The 22,173-nt window shown below is 38.0% G+C and overlaps 1 protein-coding gene across 1 annotated transcript; it reads left to right on the top strand.

Moving 5' to 3' along the window:
• The first annotated feature begins 12,817 nt into the window (after positions 1–12,817).
• On the top strand, positions 12,818–21,413 carry Rergl (RERG like). The gene is made up of 5 exons (XM_005072905.4): positions 12,818–13,008; positions 14,032–14,088; positions 17,632–17,705; positions 19,196–19,344; positions 20,642–21,413. Exons 1-5 carry the CDS (start codon positions 12,825–12,827, stop codon positions 20,922–20,924), a joined length of 747 nt encoding a protein of 248 aa, XP_005072962.2. The 5' UTR covers positions 12,818–12,824; the 3' UTR covers positions 20,925–21,413.
• The last annotated feature ends 760 nt before the right edge of the window (positions 21,414–22,173 follow it).

The raw sequence follows: 22,173 nt of genomic DNA, 5'->3' as shown, positions 1-22,173 counted from the left end.
TGTTTGAGCCATCTTTCTGGCCCTAGACTTGAGCTGCATTCTAAGAAAAGACGGATTTTAGACAGTTTAATAGCCAATGTATCGAAACAACATTAGTTTTCCTCATTCCATGGCACTAAAATAATGAAAGCATGTGTCTATTAGTCATGTAAACGCAAAGTTAAAAGGGTGACATATTTTTAAGTCTCCCAAACCCATGTGAATGTTTCCCTTAGAACCTGTCCATGAGAAAGGTCAGAGTGGCTCTAAAAGTAGAAGTTGGCTAGCAGCAAGCAGGTCAGAAGGCTCACCCTATGTTCTCCCCCACGGTGGAAGAGCTCATGTTTGAGAATCAACTTTTGCTAGGAGAGTTGGATGTTCTCCAGGACAGAGGACAAGCATCAATGTGAGAAAGCAGCCATGTCTCAGAAGGTATTTTTTAAATTGCGGTTAAACTTCATCAATTTTAGGACACGTTCCTGCTTTGGGATGATCTAACTTCAGTCTAAATGCCAAAGGGATAAATAATAAGTTCACTGGAAGAACTTACAGATGATGGAAATTAAAACAACCAAAGATGAATTAAATGTTTTAAAACCCAGGAACAACCTTTTCATCATTTCCGTGATTCATTTTCTGAAGCATCTGAAAACCATGAACTTTCCATGCTATAATTGAGAGAAGTCAGTTTGGGTTAAAGTCATTTCATTTCTCTAATGTCCCACTTAGTGTTTTGGGACAGTGGTTAGCTGATCCGGTAGAACACAAAACATGAAGAAAGGCAGGAATTCCTGTTTACACCTCAGCAATTGCACATGAAAACCTGTTTTTACAAAACTAGAATTGGGAACATAATTTGAGTGTACTGAACTTAGGTAGAAATACTCTTTCAAATATAGGACATGATGCTCTCAAACTCTAGAGGCCTTGTCACAGCTTCATTCCTAGGCTAGAGGTTAACCTCATCTTTTGTCAACTACGTTTTCTCCTCACCAATCATGGTGATAGTTTACACATTAATGTATATATCAGTTACTAGTGTGTGTGTGTGTGTGTGTGTGTGTGTCTGTGTATGTGGTTATGAATCTGCATGAAGGTACAGTGTATGAATTTGCATGAAAACATTTGTGTATATATTTATGGAGGTAAGAGGACAATTTTAGTTATCATCCTAAGAAACATTATTCACTATTTCAATGCAGTCTCTTCCTAGCCTGGAGTTCATCTATTAGGCTAGGCTGACTGTCTGGTGAGAATCAGAGATCTGCTTATGTCCCCATCTCAGGGCTGGGATTGTTAGTGTGTTCCACCATACCCAACATTTTCACGTGTGTTCTGGGGATCAAACTCAGTTCCTCATGACTTCAAGGCAAGCACATTGCCAAATGATCTATCACTTCAGGCTCTGCAGGAATGATTTTAAAGTTCTGGATGGGTTCTCTGTTAATAGCGAGTGCCACATGTCTGTATTTCCACCAGACTACCAAGTGTTGTCAAGCCTGCTGGTTTAATGGCAGAATCTATTCGAAAGAAAACACTTGAATAAAAAATTGTAAATATGGTATGTGTGTGTTCTCTATGTCTATCTGTTCAGTAACTTGGGAATCTATGTACACTGTGTGTGGAGACCAAACATCCATGTCCATTTTACCCCGTATGCCCTCAACCTCTTTTTATTTGATTGATTTTCAAGCAGGGTCTCCTCTCATTAGTCTGGAACTTACTGAGGAGTAGGCTAGGCTAGTTGCCCAGTAAGTTTTAGTATTACTTCTCACCAGACATTAACAACAACCAAACCTGTCTTTTTAGTTATTTTTAAATATATTTTCTCTGATTTTTTAATCTTATCTTTTGAGATTATATTATAATTACATTGTTTCCCTTTTCACTTTCTGCCCTTCAACCCCTCCCATGTGTCCTTCTTGTTCTTATTTAGATTAAAGGCCTCTTCTGTAATTGTTACACACACACACACACACACACACACACACACACAAACACACTCATGTTTGGGAAGTCATGTGGGTGAGATTTTTATGGGCATAGCTTCTGACATTATTAAGACACACAATGTCACAGCCAATCCCCTAATTCTCTGGCTCTTAGAATGTTTCTGTGCCCTTTTCCACAATGTGCCTCAAGTCTTAGGTACAGAAGTTTATTTACATATTTATTTATTATTATTATGTGAGTTCTTGGGCTCAAATTATATCTTCAGACTTGCCTTGCAACCATTTTACTGACTGACTAGTCTCCCTGGCCCTTCTAATTACTAGTTTTAACATAACATAGCACATTATTCTTTTTATTACAAAGTAAGAGAGCAAGAATAATCTTCCATTCTGTCCTAGGAAACCAGATGGGTGAATGACAAAAATCCCCAACATACAAGGAACCATGAAACAATGCAGAGATATTGAAAGGGGCTTACTTCTTTCATGAACAAATTTCAAATAGAAGTCATCATTACTCAATCGTCTAACACAAAACTAAAATGGAAACACACACAGGGAATAAGAATGTTTTCTAACTTTGGTTGGTTGGGTGAATGCTGTGAAGTCAGAGCCTCATGTGTTACTGCTGGGTCTTGATTATCTCAAGGTCATTCCCTTCAGGACAGCATGAGGTGAGAAGGACTGTCCTGAGGGGTTGTCCTTAGTGTCACCAGCATGTCCTCTGTCATCTCCTTACGCAGGATATGGCCCTCTGGTGGAGCTGATGCCTTCTTTAGTACAAATGAATTGCTAGCTTGAAATGACACATTTCCAAAATTTGTTTTGTTGGTTGCATTGATCTGGAAGCAGGGGTCTTAAAATAGCATTGAAATGCTGAATTGTTACAGTTAAAGCTGAGAGATGTGCTAGTCTAAACCACAGCGAACAATGCTCACAAGAGTCACACACAGAAGTCTTTCTAGTTGCCAAAGGCCAAGCCCGACAGACAAATTACACCTGAATCGATTCCAAACACCAACAGACTGAACAAAGACAGTCTATGAGTTGGGAGCTTAAGTCAGTGTGAGAACTTGCACACACACAGAGCCAAGAGGGAAGGAGTCTGGAAAGCAAGCAGCCCTGGAGGTAGGGCTACCTAAGGAATAGGTAGAGCAAAGGTAAAGAATGGTGAGGATAAGCTTCGCTTCTGAGGACTGTTTGAGACATTTCATGTTAGTGTTTATTCTTAGCTTGTTTGTGGCAGTCAGAATGTAAATGACAGAGACCACAACAACTGTTGTCTGTACAGATAAAATTTCAATATTCAAGATAACGTAAATCAGATAAAACCTTCAAGTACGCAGAGAGCATTTCTTTTTTTATACCATGATTTCCTTTCAGTAGGTACAGAGATCTTTGAACTTAAGGCATACTATTGTGAAGGTCATTTCAAGGACAAATGTTACTGTGGTTGTGAATTCCAAAATTTTGGGCCTCTAATCTTTTATGGACACATTGAAGCAAATCCAAATGGCACAATTATCCTTCCATGGGTGGCCTTGAGTTGTTTGCTTGGACCACACTGGAATGAGCCTGGAAAGAAGGAGACGACAATTCAATTCATGAGTCCTGAGCTGATTCTTTATGACTCTGCTCTGAGATTCTAAGATTGCACTTGGAATTTCACAGAACACAAACTAGGACTTAACCATGTATAACTTCTTGCCCTACATTTTTTCTAGTATAACTCTGTGTTATTCAACACAGTAAACTACCAAAATGCTTTGTTTAGCTCCACCAGGTTTAAATTTTGGGAGCGAGGTCTTTGACTAAGCATAATCAAAACCAAAGATGAAACTGGAGCGTTTTGGACTTTTTATCATTTTTGCACCAGAGAATTCCACCATATTCACTCCAAAACTCAATCCTTCAGTGAATAAAAATAACTCTGCTTTATCTGCAACTCCTTTATAAACCTTTTGACCTTAGTGGTTAATGAAACTAGGGATAGTACCAAATCTCTGTGTTGATAGACTGAAATATTTCTTAAAAATTACTTGGAATGTGATACTGTTGAAGTACATTTTTTAACCTTCTCCTTCTTTTGGTCATAGTTCCCTTGAAAGGAACAGTTGAAACAATAATCCCACAGGTAGCCTTAACCAAGAGCCATCTGCAGACTGAAGTAGTTGCAGCAATTACACTGTGTGATATTGACGATTTTCTCTTTTTCCCTTTGGTTTCTCCTAGTACGATCTGTGACTTGGGATATTATTTATGTTATTTGATCTCTGGTTGGGTTATTTTAAATGTTGTCTCTACAGAAAATTAGAAAGTGACACGAGGATGGTGTTACAGTATTTTCTGCAGAATTCCTGCCTTGGATGGTCATTCTGTCATGTTCCAAGTTCCTACAACTGAGCAGAAATATTGTTAGCCAGTGTTCTCCAGCTCACTTCTATTCAACTCCTTAAACTGTTCCTCCTTCAGAACTCTATGGTCAGGTATGGTTACTCTTCCCAAGACTCCCAGAATTCCTTCCTGTTCTTACTAAGCTGCATGAATAGAATCTTTGTTAATACCTCATTAATCATCAGATCATGGAGTTCTATTTGTTTCAATGTAATGAATACATATGGCTGGAAAGAAAAGCAAATAGTAGTATAGATATGAAGAAAGTACACAGAACTCTGCATGTTTTGAAAAGAAAAAAGAGATTATATAAAATAAAAGTTAAGAACTGTGGTATAGCTTAAGAAAACATAGTATTAAAGCAAGTAGACCTAAATACACATATTGGTGTGTTATTGTAAAACTGAGCACAGATAAAATGTGCATGGAAATGTTTATCTTTGTAGATTCACATTCAAAAATATGTATCTGATATTTGAATGCAGATGAAAAGGTAATTATGTGGGAGAGCATATAGTTAACATTGAAGACTGGCAGAAACAATGGAATGAGGAAAGAGTAGGGATTGTCATTTCAGAGGGCAAAGATGGTGCTGTGTCAACCAATCCACTTCTAAAAGGATTATTTCTGAGGAAAAAAGGATGAGTGCAGATGAGGTTAAGCAAAGCAACCATATCAACTCAATACAGTCAATGACTCACTTCAAGGAATTGTTGTGGTGATGTATTATTTATGATTTATTAAAGCTTGCCCAAAGGATTCGTAAAGCAAAATCAGCCTCAAGCTATGGAAACCAGGTAGTGATGATACACACCTTTAAACCCAGGACTCAGGATTAAAAGGTAGACAGATCTCAAGGCCACACTGACTACACAAAATTGATCCAGTCCTAAAAGAAACAGCTCACACAAAAGTGATCTCAGCATTTGGGATAACATGCCTTTAATCCCAGCACTAGGGAGGCAGAGACAGGATGACATGGCTGAGCAGAGAAAGGAGTATAAGGAGGAGGAGACAGGAACTAAAAGCCTTTGGCCTCTGAAGATTTGTGGAGGTAGAACTGCCATTTCAGCTGGGTGGAGGTAAGATCTACTGTCTTGGCTGCTGTGCTTTTCTGATCCTCAGCTTGAAGCTTGAACCCCAATATCTATCTCTGAATCTTCTCTTTATCGTGTTACAAATCATAAAGCATCAACTCTTAAAGGAAACCTCTCTTCATGGAAGACTTGAAAATGTAAGAAACCTTGGTGAACATCCCGGCTATGAAACTGAACTTGACTCAAGTTCCTTGGGCTAGAAAAAAGCAATGACAACAATCTCCAATTTTGAGGCTTTTGAAAAGATACCATCACTAATACAGGTTCCACACAAAAAATACAAAAATGTCCACTAATCTCACAAAGTGTGTAAAGGACTGTTGCTCTGTAGTCAGTTTCTCTTCAAGAAGATTATGTTTGTTTTCTTCCCAGTTGATGTTTAGTTTTTCTTGTAATTTATTTTCAACATTATTTTTAGTAATTTGTTCCTCCTTTTCCCTATGAGCTATTTTAGTGCTGGATTTGAACCAACAAGTATTTTCATGACACAAATCTTGGATTTTGAAAATGTCTGGGTGCATTCAACACCACTTAAAATTATAACTAATTTATATCTTAAATCATATTAAAATTCTGAAATTCATGAAAGTAAATATCACTCTAATCACAATCAGCTTTAGTAATTACTGATTTGGGGAATAGATTCAGAGAATGTTAACTTACTCTTATATTTATTTATTTACTAAATTTATTTTTGTATGTGTGTTAACATGCCACAGCATATGTTTGGTGGCCGGATGACAAAGTTGTAAGAGCTGTTTCTTTCTTCTACCATCTGGGGTCCAGGGTTTGAACTCAAGTCATCAGGCACAGTGATATGTGCCTTTAGTCACTAAACCATCTTGTCAGACTGATCCAGAGAATTTTATCTTGTATTTTTTGCTCTAACTTTGTATTTGAACCCACCAGGGGAATAGGCATTGATTCTTCAGGAAATTGTATTCACAATCCACATTGGTTTATAAACTTAGAGAACCCTCAGAAATTCACCTAGCAACATTAAGTTCAATATCAGTTAGAGGATGTGCTAACTAAATATAAATAAACCAACCAAATAATAACATAAAAAACTGAATTTTGTTATTAATGCAGGACTTCTATATGATATCAGCAACAATAACAATAATTTGATAATATACAGAACATGAGAGCCCAGGAATTAATCACGGGTTGATTTTGTGCATGAAGATAGTTGGCCAACAATTAATAAGTAACAACAGAGCTACTAACTGTAGGTTTAGCACTCTATCACACATTGTAGCAATGTAGGGATTTGTTTTAAATTTGATCTCTATAACATTTCCAATTTGGTTACACAGATTGCAGGCATCTTTTTTGTTTGTTTTTGTTTTTGTTTTGTTTTGTTTTTTTGAGACAGGGTTTCTCTGTAGCTTTGGAGGCTGACCTGGAACTCACTTTGTAGACCAGGCTGGCCTTGAACTCACAGAGATCTGCCTGCCTCTGCCTCCCGAGTGCTGGGATTAAAGGCGTGCTCCACCACGCCTGGCTTGCAGGCATCTTATATTTAAAAAAAAAAATCAGCTTTAGCAAATACTTACCACAGGATTCAGTTACCAGAGCAATGACCTCATAATGCCTAAAAGTGTGACAGAGTAGAAAACAACACTGGCAAACCATGCTGCCTTAGTCAACTTTTTATGGCTGAGACACAGTGACCCAACTTATAGAAGAAAGTGTTTATTGGGCTTATAGTTTTAGGGGGGTTAGGACCCACTCATGCCCGTCCTGGCAGGAAGCATGGCACTGAACAGTAGCTAAGACAACAACCACCCTGAGGCAGAGAGAGCCAAGTGGGAATGGTGTGGGCTTTTGAAACTTGAACGTCTGCCCCAGGGACACACCTCTTCCAGCAATGCCACACCCCTAGTTCTTCCCAAGCAGTTCCAATAACAGGCAACCAAGCAATCAAATATAAGAGCCCATGGGGACTCACTCAAACTACCACACAGTAGAAGGAAATTGTAGCTTGAATTCTTTTTATTGAAAAGTCAATAGTCTATTTTTAATTATGTGTATGAGTGTGAGGGTATGTGCACAGCAGTGCAGATGTCCACAGATGTCCACAGTGCCCAATGGAGTGGGACAAGTTGGAGTTATCTGGAGTTAACCAAGTGGATATGCTCAGAACTGATCCCAGGTCCCCAGCCCTGTGTATCTGTGGATGGATTTCAGACTTCTCTTATTCAGAGTGTTCTGGCATACTTACATAAAGGGGATGGTTTACCACAAAGCTTACTCTTTCATGCTTCTCATCCTCTGTGTCTCTGTCTCTCTGTCTCTGTCTCTGTCTCTGTCTCTGTCTCTGTCTCTGTCTCTCTCTCTCTCTCTCTCTCTCTCTCGATGCTGATATCTATCCATGGTAGGCTGAAAAAGGAAGCAGCCACATGTAGGAGGAAAACAATGCTGCCATTTACCATGTGACTTACTAGAGGTGCATACAGATGAGGTAATAAAAGAGCGGTTTACCACACCGCTCACCACACCCACTTTAGGCATGACTAAAGATGTATATGAACGGACGTAAAGATGTATACATACGTAGGTGGTGAACTTCGTCACTAGCCAGGCCCACTTTTGGGCATGGCTGGGGGCGTTATGGGGGAAGGCATAAAAGACTGAACAATGGAAGTCTTGGTCTCTCTTTTTCCGGCTTTCGGCAGCGGAAAACTACTGGGCTCATCTGGGTTATTTGTTTGGTATCTTGTGAGTAATTTCTACAATAAATACTTAGTTTTACTTTCAGTAAGTGTGCCGTTTATCGTTACAGCATCAGCCACCCCTTGAGAACTGGGAGGTGATCCGTTTTCCTATATCCACAGTAGTATTGGCAGTGGCTTATTTTGCAATTTGGTCTGTGATGAGACCACAGTTGTATCCAAACTTACAGGAATAGTGTGTTAAAAGCATACATGATCAGAATTTATAAAATGAAAGTTAGTGAAGATGGGAAAATACATGATGCATGAAAACAAGAAGGTATGTGGTAACTCAGGCCTATACTCCAGGTACACATGACACCAAGAAACTGAGGCAGGGAAGTGCTATGAGTTTGTGGATAATCAGGTCTACATGATCAACCATGACTAGCCTGGGTTACTGAGTGAGACCTGTCTCCAGTCAAAAATTTAAAAAATGGCAACAACCTGTGGGCCACCGTGCCTGATGTGCACAGCAGAAAACAAGAGAGCCTTCCTCAAACTACATGGAATTTAAATCCACACACAGAAAGTTTTCTTCTGATGTCCACACTCATGCTACTACATGAACATACACACATACACACACATACACACCCACTTGCTCACACATGCATAGGTGCAATATGAAATTCTGAGCGCAACTTGTCTATTGTAATCATGAATCCACAATATGAGTGGTCACCTGCACAAGACCTGCAGGAAATCAAGCCAGTCAAAGTCATGGCATAGATGGGCGGATGCTTCCCAGGCCCTACCCTTTACTGAGCAGCCATGGGCAGTTGATGGTCTCTGGGGTAGGAGGAAACATTTTCTCCTGGAGATGTAGTTAAGTTCCCATGCTCTGGTGGATGAACCTTGCACCCATGCACAAGGCAGCACTAACTGCATTAATTGGATCTTAAGAAAAAGACGTCAAATATCGAGTGAGGTGTATGGGAGGGGTCTGAGGGATGCTGGATGGGGATGTGGTTCATATCATTATGTCTCACTACCTACATGTATGAAATTCTCAAAGAAAAATTTACAAAGAAGCTATTAGGCCTGGGATGAGGCTCATTGGAAGCATGGAAACATGCACGAGACCCTGGGTTCAGTCCCTAGTAACATGGATAAAGTGAATGAATGAATTGAATGAATGAATGGATAAATAAGCTAATGAAAACTCAATCTTTCCTTTGAGGACGAGCTATATTAGCTTCAAAGAAAACCACCAAGTGTTCACATAAAGCCTGGCATAAATTTTCTTGAGAAGGCAAAAAGGGTGACCAGCTGGGTTATAATTACTGTTATCTATCATGTTTCAGTTTTTATAAGGTAGTAGAAAACTAAGACCTATGACAATAAACATCTCAGGAATAATTTAAAAGTAAAATAAATACAGGATCATTACCTGGAAAAGATAATTGCAATTATAAGAATACATGCTGAGAAAAATTAGCAAAGCCATTCAATTATTTAGTCTCAGGCATACTTTGAAATCTTTTGAAAATTGGTGAGGTATTCATCATTTTTCTTTTGCAAAAAAATGAAAAATAGGTCCATATAATTGAGTTAATTACTAGCATTATATATTGAATAAAACAGTCCTTTGGAATAGCATATGCAAGTGAAAGACTTCTGTGAAACATGTTCACAAAGTAGTTAGGATTGTGAAGGCGGAACTTTCACAGGTCAAGTTTAGTTGCCATGTCAACTGGATTTCTATAACACCATGAAATGATATTAATACCTCCATCTTGTTGACTCTTACTGTAGGATGTGTGAGTCTGTGTAACTGGAAGATATATGGTATATGGTGAAACCACATGCAGCATGGTTTATTAGAATGTAATATAGTTTTATATGAGTCTGTAAAGGGGAAGTCAGCTATGATGGGAATTCCATACAGCTAGTTGTAAATCTGCAGAGGGTACCACAAAGGAGAATTTCTCTAAACTAAAACTGGTGTATACTCTATTCTATTACAAGAGCAATAAATGAGCAAATATTCTTTAAAAAAGCGATATAGTGATAACATACACACCACACACACACACACACACACACACACACGCACACACACACACACATATATAGTAGTATGGACTTGAGATTGAGTCTAGAGCCTTAGTCATGCTGAGTGAGTGATATACCACGCAGTTGCTTCCCAATACCTCTTTGGTTACTCTATGTTTTTCTAAAATAATATCTCATGGACCTGTCCTGGTTGGCCTTGAACTCAACCTTCATTGCAGTCTGGCCTTGAATTTGTGATTGTCCTTTCTCAGCATTTCAAGAATCTGGAATTACAAATCTATACCACCAGAAACAATGTGTTTTAAGTATATCTCTTCCTCAGTGATGAATTTAGTAGGAGATCAAAATGAAAAGGAGCCCCTAGAGACCTCACTTACAGGCACTAAATCTGTGGTGAGATATTTAGACATAAACAGAGCCTATTTGACTTGAGTTTTAAATGGATAATACAATAAGAATTACTAGAACTAAAAATTGCAAAGGTGACAAAGTATTTCTAGCAGACTAAGTAAAGACTACCACAGTGACAGAAAGAAAAAGCACCGAGAGGAGGAGGAGGAACTGTATATTATTCCTGATAAAGATGTGACACTATAAGTCAAAGGGAAGAAAGGAGATGGAGGAAAAAGAAAGGAAGGGAAGAAGGGGTGGGAGTTAAGTCAAGTAAAGAGGCAACAGAAAGGAAGAAGAAGAGAGAGAAAGAGAGAGAGAGAGACAGAGAGAGAGAGAAAGCATTTAGAAATGATTTATGTAATTTAAAGCAGACCTTCATAAGGATATAATACGATGAATAGATCCAGACTCCCACATGGCACATAACGAGGGAACTGTTAGGTAAGATGGAAGTGAAGCAGTAATTATCAAGAAAATAATATTTTGCCAAGTCATTCCTGCATTGTGTGTTAATAGAAGTCTTTTATTTTAGCAGCCATGGTTGTTGTGATCTGCGTGGGTGTTTTGCTTTAATTTGTTTGGCAAAGATTTTTCAGGATTTGTGATTGTAAAGCAGCTGTCCCTTGTGTCTAGCCTAGAATATTTACTGTGCTATTTATGCTCTAAAACATTCGAATAAGAGTCCTGGGGCAGAAGAAAGGCCGGGCACAGAGATCAAAGATTCCTGCCTGCCCACCTCTAAATTTCCTCCTCAAACTCTACAAAATTCCCACACAACATGCAAATTCCTGAGCATCCACAACTTGTCTAAGTCTGTGAGTTGCTTGAGAACTTATGTTTTATAAAATTAAATGTTCATTTGTTCTTAAAAAGATTACTCTTCAATGATAAATATCATATTATATATAAAAATTCATCCAGAAATAATTTTATTGCAAAATCTCTCTCTCTCTCTCTCTCTCTCTCTCTCTCTCTCTCTCTCTCTCTCTCTCTCTCTCTCTCGTGTGTGTGTGTGTGTGTGTTTCTGTGTATTTGCGTGGTGTGTGTGTGTGTGTGTGTGTGTGTGTGTGTGTATGCAGTTGCCTGCAGAGGCCAGAAGAGGGCATTGGATTCCCTGAAACTGGAGTTATAAGTGCCTGTGAGCCACTGGTTGTCGGTCCTGGGAATGGCACTTGTATTTAAATATCTAACAATGAAAGATAATAGGCAGGCACCTTACTGATGTGACAAGATGCCAGACAAAAGTTAAATAAGAAAGGGAGGGTTCATTCTGTCTCCCAGTTTTAGCATGCACCCCACATTGACAGAGAGGTGTAATGTAGCTGGGCACATCACATCCGCAATGAGGAAGCCGACAGAAATGAATGCTGGGGCCCATCTCACTTTCTTCCTCTTAGTCTCAGATGCCAGCCCATGCCATGGTGTCCCACACATCCCCGGTGGGGCTTCTCTACTCAGCTAACCCTTTCTGGAGACAGCCTTACGCGGGTGTATCTTCACAGTGATTCTGAGTGCAGTCAAGTTTACAGTTAAGACTAGAGGTCACACCAGGGGAACTATTAGAGGAGGAGGAAGGGGCATCAGTTATTCCCTCACACTGCAGACCCACGGGGAATCACACACAAAGCCACCTCCAACTGTTTCCCTTTTGGAGTGTTTTCTGTTTGTAAAGCAGTATGGGAAGAATTAGGACAGGCTCTGTTTATCACTCTTCCAGTAATGAGTGGCTTTGCTGTCCATTGGCAGTTCATAGTTTAAAAATGAAAAAATTATACATTAAAGGTGGCATCAGAAAGTTGCAAGGTGTTATATGTGTTTTTTCCAGCTTTAAGATCACATATGATTAGAGCATATGATCCAGACATGCATTGCCATTGCACTGGCAATACAAATTGAATCTGTTTTGATTTTTTAAACTACATGAAGCAAGAAAGGCAATCTGGTGGAGGTAATCTGGGAAAATTTGGAGGGGAGGGACTGGGGGAAACTTTGATAGAAACATCATGGGCAACATATATGAAATCCTCAAATAAATAAAGAAAACATAAAATGACCCCATCAGAGTAAATTCATAGGCCTATTTACGCATCCTCTAGAATTTTCTAAATAAAAATAGGACATTTTTCTTGATCCTCTAGAGGATTATGAATTATGCTACTGTTAAAAATACATTACTGTTGGTTTCATAAATCTCAGTATCTAAGTATTAGCCCAGCATTTGAGACTATCAGTTGAAATGTACCAAAGGCAAACATTTTTCAAGTTATTCTTAGATGGTAGAAATATATGGTGAAGTTGCCCCTGGAAAAACAAGGACACCCTTCCTTAAAAGGGAAATTCAAAAATTCAACAGCATATGCTTAGCTCTAGTCAGCAAGGTTTCAAAACTGAATCGGTTACTCAAGATGAGTGATGTCAAGCTTGCTGTCTTGGGTGGCAAAGGTACAGGGAAATCAGGTGAGTTTTACTGTTAGTCTAGCATGATTATAGAGACAAACTGGGGTGTTAGTAATAAACTTATATTATATAACAAGTGATAATAAATTCACTCTGTGAAATTTGTGTACATTGTTGTGTGTGTGAGTTTCCGATTTTTCAGGCAAGTTTTTGTTTAATTGTGAGCTGTTTAAGGAGGTGAGGCAATGGGATTGCTTGAAATATGAATCTGCATCTTTTTCTTCTGATGTTTAAAATTCTAAAGAACAACAAGAAACCCTTTCATCACTTTCCCACTTTTTCCTCATACCAGTACTCTTGCCTGCAAACCCACCAGTGGTTAATTGTTTTGAAAGTACTCTTCCGATGTAAGGGTAGGGGGGACAGAGGCGAATGAAGGATTGTGATTTTCTAGGGACATTGCTTTGTGGACATCCTGGAACCTATTACGAAAGGTCCTAATTCTGGTATTTGCTGTTCTGTTCTGTTTTTCATTTATTCTATTCTGCTGCACAATCTACTGGCAGCAAGATTTCCACCAATGAACAGTGGTCTAACAGTAACAGTGGGATAATGAGCAGACTTGGGTGTTTTAGGAAGACAGTGAGCTATGGGACTCTTCCACTGTACCCTGGCCACTAACCCTCTGTATTCCTTACCGACTACAAATGCTGAACAATGCCTCCACCTCTCCTACACATAGACCCTTGGAACAAGATTTAATTAGCAGGGAAAATAAGTGCAGTAAGATCTTTGGGTTTCAAAGATAATGAGGTTTATATTTGTACTTTAGCAGGTAAGGTGTTGTATGTGTTTGCATTTGTTAGTGAATTTTATAACAATATATATGTAAAGCATGTAAGCTCACATATTTCTTTCTACAGAATCATGGCTTTTCACAGATTTTAGACCAGAACTCAGTGAAGTCTTAAGCTCTTCTCTGAGGTTTGCTGATTACTGAGTGAAAATGAAGATATGGTACCTAACTGAATTCTCAGTATTCTAAAATAAAACAAACTTAAGTCCCATCTGTTCATTTAACAGCACTTACGGTAAGGTTTCTTACCAAGAGGTTCATTGGAGAATATGCTTCTAATTTTGGTAAGTCGCTGCTATGCATTTCTACTTGCCTTAACATTTCAGCATCACACTTTAAACCTAATTAACAACAGAGAGGCATTTTGGCAGAATCTTCTATTTTTACACTAATTAAACTGTTTTAATCCAGAGATTTTAGTTTTATATACCAAAGTATGTATTTGAATGGGGTGTTTTTGTCATTGAAATTACCCAATATGACGATGAATTAGAAAGTCAGGGCTTTCTAAATTCTAAAACTAGAAAACAACAAAGTTGTGGTTCTCTTTCTCAAATGCTGCACAGCATGGGCATGTATTTCTTCAAAAGTGCACCGAAGGTTTTGATTATTAGTATCCATTAAAAGCTAAAGATATTTAATTAAAGTATCACTTTTCTACTTTTACACAATTTACAATGTTCATTTTATGGTTGTTTGTGCTGTGATACTAATGTGTTTTTATCTTTTAATGGATGTAAATTCCAGCTGTTTCTATAAATTTTAGAGAAATTCCACAAAAGATGAAAAGCCATCATAGTATAATCCTATGGTCATTTTTACTAAGTCAACACAGTTTTGCTTTATTTTTATCTTAGAATATAGAAGATATCACATTATAAATGTGAGGAATATTGTTATACCTCTCTGTATAACTTTTCTTAAGAGATTGATCAAAATAATGGAATTTGTATCTTATCTGATCAAAGACCTGAGGATATATTTGTGTTTGTTTCTTAAAATCAACAATAGCAGAACTCTAGAAAATGCAAGGGACTCAGGTTTGTTCAATGTTGCTTATTTAGGGTCAGAGAGTTAATAATTATTTTTTTCACAAGAATCAAAGCCAACGTTTGTTCGTGAGAGGGCATTGTCAGCATATAGCTTAAAATGGTTTTAAAGATTTCTGTCATGTGGCTTTCTCTGTTTGTACAGCATACTATTTCCATTCATTTGACACTGTGACTATTGTAAGACAAGTATTTGAAAACTGCTAACAGAAAGAAAACTACAGAAAACAGAAATTTCTAGTTTCTCATTTCGAGAGCAAAAGTCTCAGGCACAGGGGTCAACATAACATATAAACCAAGATGCCTGGATGAGAAAGTTTTCTCCGAACAGGAAAGAGACTAAACACAAATAAGATAATGCAGTCTCCAAAGGGGGACAGACAACAATGCGACCTTCACCTTAGTCCTTCCTACAATGATTTTATAGAAACAAACGAAACATTTACACATTCCCAGCTGTGACATCTCCATGAGTAACACAAAATCTGAAGACACTCTGAAAATAGAAGCATGTGATCCCAAAGGTCGCCAACTCTATGGAAACAGGCTAGCAAAGGCAATTCCATCTTGTCAAGGAAGGATAGAAGGGGAAATTAAAACACTCCAAAACAGAGATGACAGCCCTTGCCAGTCCTGTGAGGTTTGAGAGACAGTGTCTGGTCTGGGAGAGTTAACATTCAGGGCCAACAGTAAATGTGGGGAGTTTAGAAAACCAAGTGAAGCAACACCACCACCACGACCAACAACAAACAAACAAAAAAAAACACCTCTGTAAACAAAACCTGGTATCTGATGAAACTATGACTAATGCCATGCGTGGAAAGATTTGTAAAAGTCAGTCTTCATCCTCTGAGGAAAGACTTGTTCATCAGATGTCTGCTGCTTTTGTAAATCAGGGATTTACTGACTTTACTGTACGTGAGTATATACGGCCCTAGTGCATGTAGACCATGAGTGAGCATGCAGGTACTCCGGGAGGTGAGAAGATGGCCTCAGACTCCTAAGAACCGGAATTACGGAAAGTATCTGTCTGTGGGTGCTGAGAACTGAACCTCGGTCTTCTGCAAGAGAGCAAGCACAGACCACTGAGCCGTCTTTCTAGCCCCTGCTGTTACTTCTTATTGTGGGTTACAGATTAATTTTCAGAGTCAGTCATGTGTTTGTGTTACTGTGTTAATCTGAGGAGAAATAGAGGTGGAGGAACAGTTACGGGCACAAGTCATCCGTTCAAAGAATGTTCACTGGACAGCTGCTGCATTTCACATAGTTTTCTGCATCAATAGGCTGTGTCAGAGCACAAAGGAATATGTATTTAATTTATCATAGAATTTGTAATGTGAAAGAAGGATTTGTCAATGCAAGCCAAAATCACGCAATTTGATGATAAATGGTATAAAGATAAGTAAAGGAAACCAGAGAAAAGCATTAATGTGGTATGTGTTATTTTTAAAAGAGTCATGTGGTGGAAGTGGATGTTTTCAGTCCCAGTACTTGGGGAGCAGAGTCACAGGAACACATCCAATTTCCAGGCGAGCCTAGACGATGTCTTGAAACAAAAGAAAAAGCAAATGACCGGAGAGTGTAAATCTTTCTCAGAAGGTATCATCAGTCCAACAGAGACATGCTGAAGGAGACATCTGAGGAATTATATGCTAGGTGGAAGAGAGAATAAACTTCAAAGTTTGCATGTGGAAAGTTACTGACAAAGTGGAGTAGTTACTCAAGTTAGTAGAGAGAGGATAGAATAAGAGGAAAAAGAATAGCTCGGGAATTCTACTGAGCTTGTAGAAATGATGAGGACTGAAAGAGAGGAGCTTTCGCAGGTATATGAAAGTTTTCTTAGTCCAAGAGGGACACTGATTTTTCCCAATAAGCATCTGATGTAAATACATGCCTCACATTAGCCTGTGCCTTTGATTATTCTATAGATCGTAAGTGAGTCTGTGTAGGCAGATGACATATGAGGTTTTACGAATATCCAAGCAAAAAGAATAGTGTCGTTGCAATAAAAATCACTGGCATACATACTAATTAAATTTTGAATGTAGAACAGAGTGATTTTGTGAATTATATGGTCAGCAGAGAAATCACGTATTAAGGGATCTTCATGCTTTACGTCTGAAAATAGCATGTATCATTGAGCAGATTGGAAGCTTTGAGGTGGTTTTTTGCAGGGAGTATAAAAGTTCAGTTTTTCACATAATCAGATTAACATGTCTGTCAGATACTTAAGGGAATATGCCCAATAGTGAATAGCTGCCATGAGCTTGTGGATGAGGTCTGCATTACAAACACATGTTGAGCTGATCAAAAACCATCAGTAGATTGTACACAGGACACTGATACTCTGATAACTGTAAAGTAGTGTAAGACAGTGAATATGAACTGAATCCAAATGTAGAGCATGGGAAAATAATGAAGTATGAGATAAAAACCCTTATAGAACATGACAGTGAATAAAGAAAATTAAAACAGAGATAGACATGCTACATGAATACCATATGAAGAAAATACTTGAGATTTTGTCAGTGACTCATAATCAAGGGATAGTATTGAACTTAGAACCATTTTCACATGTTTATAGGATGTTGACAATGAGTACATAATACACATACAGACATATAGACAACACACACACACTTATACACACAATCATAAATCTTCAGTAAAACTAGCCTGAAATATGACTTGTTGAGTTTGGCAGACCAAGAACAACTACAAATGAGTGTTTATTCTGGACTTTTCCCACACTGACAATAAATACATGTGATTTTTCAGAATCTATCTATAATAAGCAGTTGTGTTTGGAAGGGAAACCATTGAATCTGGAAATATATGACCCATGTTCTCAAGTAAGTCAAACAAAATCCTGTCTTTTATTTTATTTTCAAGCATAGTATAAAGAAATGTGGCTATGAATATGCAAAATAATGCCAACATGAAATTAAAATTTCTCCTCAATTTAAATTTTCAAAATGTTGACATTTCCTTTAGTGCAAATTGTATTATTAGGATTCTGTATAAATTTTGATTAAAAGTTAGCATAGAGAAATATCTCTAATGAACAATAAAAGTGAGCCCTGAAAATAGTCTTAACAAAAAGTCTTTTATATTTTACGTGTATTATTGTTTTGCATGTGTGTGCTTTATTTATATGTGTTTCATGGGCATGAAGCTCCTAGAAAGATGAGAAGACCTAGATAACCTTAAAGTGGAATTACAGATGGCTATGAGTAGACATGTGTGTTAGGGTCCCAACTGGAATCCTCTGCATGAGCAGAAAGTGTTCTTAGCTTTAGAGTCATCTCTCCAGTCCATTAAAACAAATCTTTAAAATAGCAGTGGTCATATATATTCCTGTGACCTCATAGGGTAGCTCTCAGAAATTAAGGCAGAATGACTTGTCAGTTCAGTTTTTATATTTTCCCTAAAGTACGTACATTTGCAACCAGTTTTCAATATAGCATAAGGCAAAATTTGAGTATAAATGTATTTATCTAGTTAATACACTAAAATATCAAAATAATCTCATTGTAATCTCTCAAAATATCTTTTCATCTTAAAAATGAGAAGAAATGATTGGTTTTCTGATTTCAAAACAAGCAATTGATTTATTAAGCATTATACCCTAAATTATCCTATAAATATTTTTAGATAAACTTTATAAATTTTTCACATCCATAGGTTTGAATCTACTATTGCAAGCAAACTGATATTCTAGGTTGGCAAGATGGCTCTCTGCATAACATACTTGCCATGCAATCATTAGGACCTGAGTTCAGATTTCTAGAATCCATGCAGAGCTAGGCACTGTAGCAGATATGTGTAATTCCAGCACTCCTTTGTTGTGATGGAAGGAGACAGGAAGTTAGCTTGCAGGCCAGTCTGTTGCCCATGAAAAAGCCCTGTCTCAAGGTAGAACGGGAAGGACCAATCCCTGAGGTTGTTGTCTGACCTCTACATGTTTGCCTTGCTAAGGATGTAACTGACACACATGAACATGCATGCACACATCCAAGTACACGCACACACACAAAAATAAAAATCGGTGGCCCATGAATTAACACAGATGGCATGTTTTTTTCAAGACAAATGTCTGGATATTAATTTAAAAGGCACCAAATCAATTTTTTAGGAAAAAATAAATTTGTTTTTAAAAATGTTGTAAAGTGAGATTAAAATAACTATTATAGATTTTTTGTTTGTTTAAGAAAGACAATAATGAGAAAGAGACAGGACAATGAAAGCACACCTTAGAGATTATTGTTATTTGGCCTTATTGAAGTCTTGCCCAGGGTGAAATGTGTAACTGTGATTTAACTACACTTGGTTTTATTTTAAGTCACAGAAAGCAAAATGCTCCCTCACAAGTGAGCTGCACTGGGCAGATGGGTTTGTGATTGTGTATGACATCAGTGACAGGCCTTCCTTCGCTTTCGCCAAAGCCATTATCTACAGAATTCGGGAGCCACCAACTTCCCATTGTAAAAGGTAAGAAGACATTTCATTCCCGTCTCCTTTCCATTTTAGTAAATCATCTCTTTGCCCTGAACATCATTAGGAAGAATTTAATACAGACTTCCAATTACAAAATTTAACAGCCCTGAACAATTCACCTTCCCATTCCACAGGAGTTACACATGTAGTAAAAGGAATCAGATGAGAATGCTTTGTACCCTGGCTGACATAAACAGTTCCTTGCCCAGAGTAAATGGCCATTTTACAAGACAGCTTCTATTGTTAACATGACACTCACTAGCAAAATAATGGTCCTCTCTACGGTAGATATGTCATGCTTCCTCCTTTCCTTTTCATCCTCACGGAGGTGTTAAGGATCCTAAATAAATCCAGATTTATTACTTTGGTATCCTGTGAAATCCAGTTCCTCATTACTGGTTGCTGAGAATGTCACAGTAAAACACAGACTGAATATCCAGCCATCTACACATGGTAAGGGTGGAGATACGCTTTTCTTCACTCTACCCACTGAGATAAAAATGTTGTCAACAATCCACTGTTAACTGTCTTGACACAGAACAATGCAGGAAGATGACTGTATTTAGAGACTTTTTCTCTATTGATGAAACACTTAGGTGTCTGAGATTCTTAGTTTAATTTCCTCCACTTGTTGTTTCAGCATTTCTCATTCAAAGTGTTCATTTTTGCTCAAAGTTTCTTCTCAGTGTTGCCCGATAAAGTCTAGGATAATGATATAATTGAGTCTGGCTTAAAGCTGCCAATCTTATTACTGTAAGTTGCTGCCTGGGCTTAACACAGCATCTTCAAATGACAGCTAAATTAGTTACTTTTGCTTAGGTGTGACACTGTACCAAGCAGAAAAAGTTTAAGGCATGGCAGATGTATGTTGGCTCACGGTTTCAATTGTTCAGTCTGTATTACATGTCTTCATGTTTCTGGGCTTTGAGTGAGGTAGAACCTTATGGCTCTGTGGTGGGAACTATTTCCTTATTTTGCTTAGTACATAAAGAGACAAATTGGGGAAGATTACAGCAGCTATCTCTGATTATTATACCTATCCAGACATGAATATGTGTATGCTGTTCCAAACTCTAAATGTTGGGAGCCTTGCTTGTTAATATTTTATTATGTGGAAAATGATTTTGCAGCAGTGAGGATATGTGTTTCTGAGCACATAAATGGCTATGGCCATAGATAGATATAATACCTACTAGGACTTACTTTTGATTTTTTGGTCATCGGATATAAAATTACATTACTTTTTAGAATTGTTGAAACAAGCTTGAGAAATTTACTCATTGTATTTCAGGATGGTGGAACCAGCTGTGGTTTTAGTTGGCAACAAGCAAGACCTCTGCCACAAGCGAGAGGTTGGCTGGGAGGAAGGGCAAAAACTGGCCACAGATTTCCGCTGCCAGTTCTGTGAGCTGTCTGCGGCAGATCAGTCCCTGGAGGTTGAGGTGATGTTTCTTAGATTCATCAAGGACATACTGATGATCTTCAAACACAAGGAGAAGAGAAGACCCAGTGGGTCTAAATCAATGGCCAAACTGATCAATAATGTGTTTGGAAAGAGAAGGAAATCTGTTTAGTAGACATGTAATAGACCCAGGGGACTTGGTCCATCAGAGAGTCTCAAACACTTAGGTGACAATTATGATTCATATAATTAAAAGACAGATTTTTGGGGGATGTATAAAATAAGTGAAAATGGGTCATGGCTGAATTTTAGAATATATAACTTTCTTTCAGATCTGCTTCACATTGTTTCCCTCATAAACTTTCACTTCTTGTACAAGCAAATGCTCTGGTGTGTTAGTGGAGAGCTGTCCCCTATGCCTTGCTGAGAAAATTCTGCATGTATTGTTCTATTAAAACACTATTTTAAAGTGTGTGGTTCACTTTTATATTTTGTCATCATTCTGAAAAAAACAAACAGATATCCACAGCTAATGCACTGTAGGGCATACATTATTAATTTTAAAATGACTTCATGATATTTAACAGACTTTTGCTTAAAAACATGATTTAGTGTTGTATATGTAAAAATACCTGTCCATGAATAAATATTTTTCAATTGATGAAACAATGAAAAAATTGTTGTATGAATTAGTTATTATCTTATAGATATAAAATACAAAAATTATGTATAACAAATTCAAGTGAGTGTAGGATTTGATTTTTGCTGGCTTTCAGTTTTAAGGGATGTAGTACATCATCCAGGGGAGGCATGACAGCAGGAGTTGTGAAGCACGTGGTTACCCTGCATCACTGCATGACCAATCAAGAAGCTAGAAGAGAGATGATCACTCCTGCTCATCTGAGTTCCTCCTTAATTTCCTTTTTGCTAAGCCTGGGACACCAGCCGTCCAGGGTGGGTCTTCCCTACTCGGTGAAGCATCCTGGGAAACACCCTCAGAGAGTCACACAGTTGTGTGTTTCTCAGATGATTCCCTGTTCAGACAGATGGATAGTGGAGATCAGCCAATGCAGTCCCAGGAGACAAGGCTCACAAAGGGCTTCATGGATAGGATTAGGATCCTTTACAATAAAGTTATCTATTTTAGTTTACTCAGAGGAATAAATCATATCCAGTTTGGTTTCTATTGCTGCAATAAAAACCATGATTATAGACAACTTCCAGAAGAATTTATTTTGTCTTCTAGGTTTTACCCTATCATGGAAAGAAAGCAGGGCAGGAACTTGAAGTAGAAACTACAGATGAACCCTGCTCACCAGCTTGCTCTCTGTGACTTGCTTAGTCACCTTCCTTATACACCCAGGCTCATCTGCTTGCACTTGGGTTCAATGGTTTGGGCCCTCCTACACCCATTAGCAATC

The sequence above is a fragment of the Mesocricetus auratus genome, unplaced genomic scaffold (genome assembly GCF_017639785.1).
Source record: "Mesocricetus auratus isolate SY011 unplaced genomic scaffold, BCM_Maur_2.0 Super-Scaffold_100001, whole genome shotgun sequence".
NCBI classification, from domain to species: Eukaryota; Metazoa; Chordata; class Mammalia; order Rodentia; family Cricetidae; genus Mesocricetus; species Mesocricetus auratus.
Note: the sequence above shows the minus strand (reverse complement) of the source record. Positions and strands in the feature narration are given on the sequence as shown.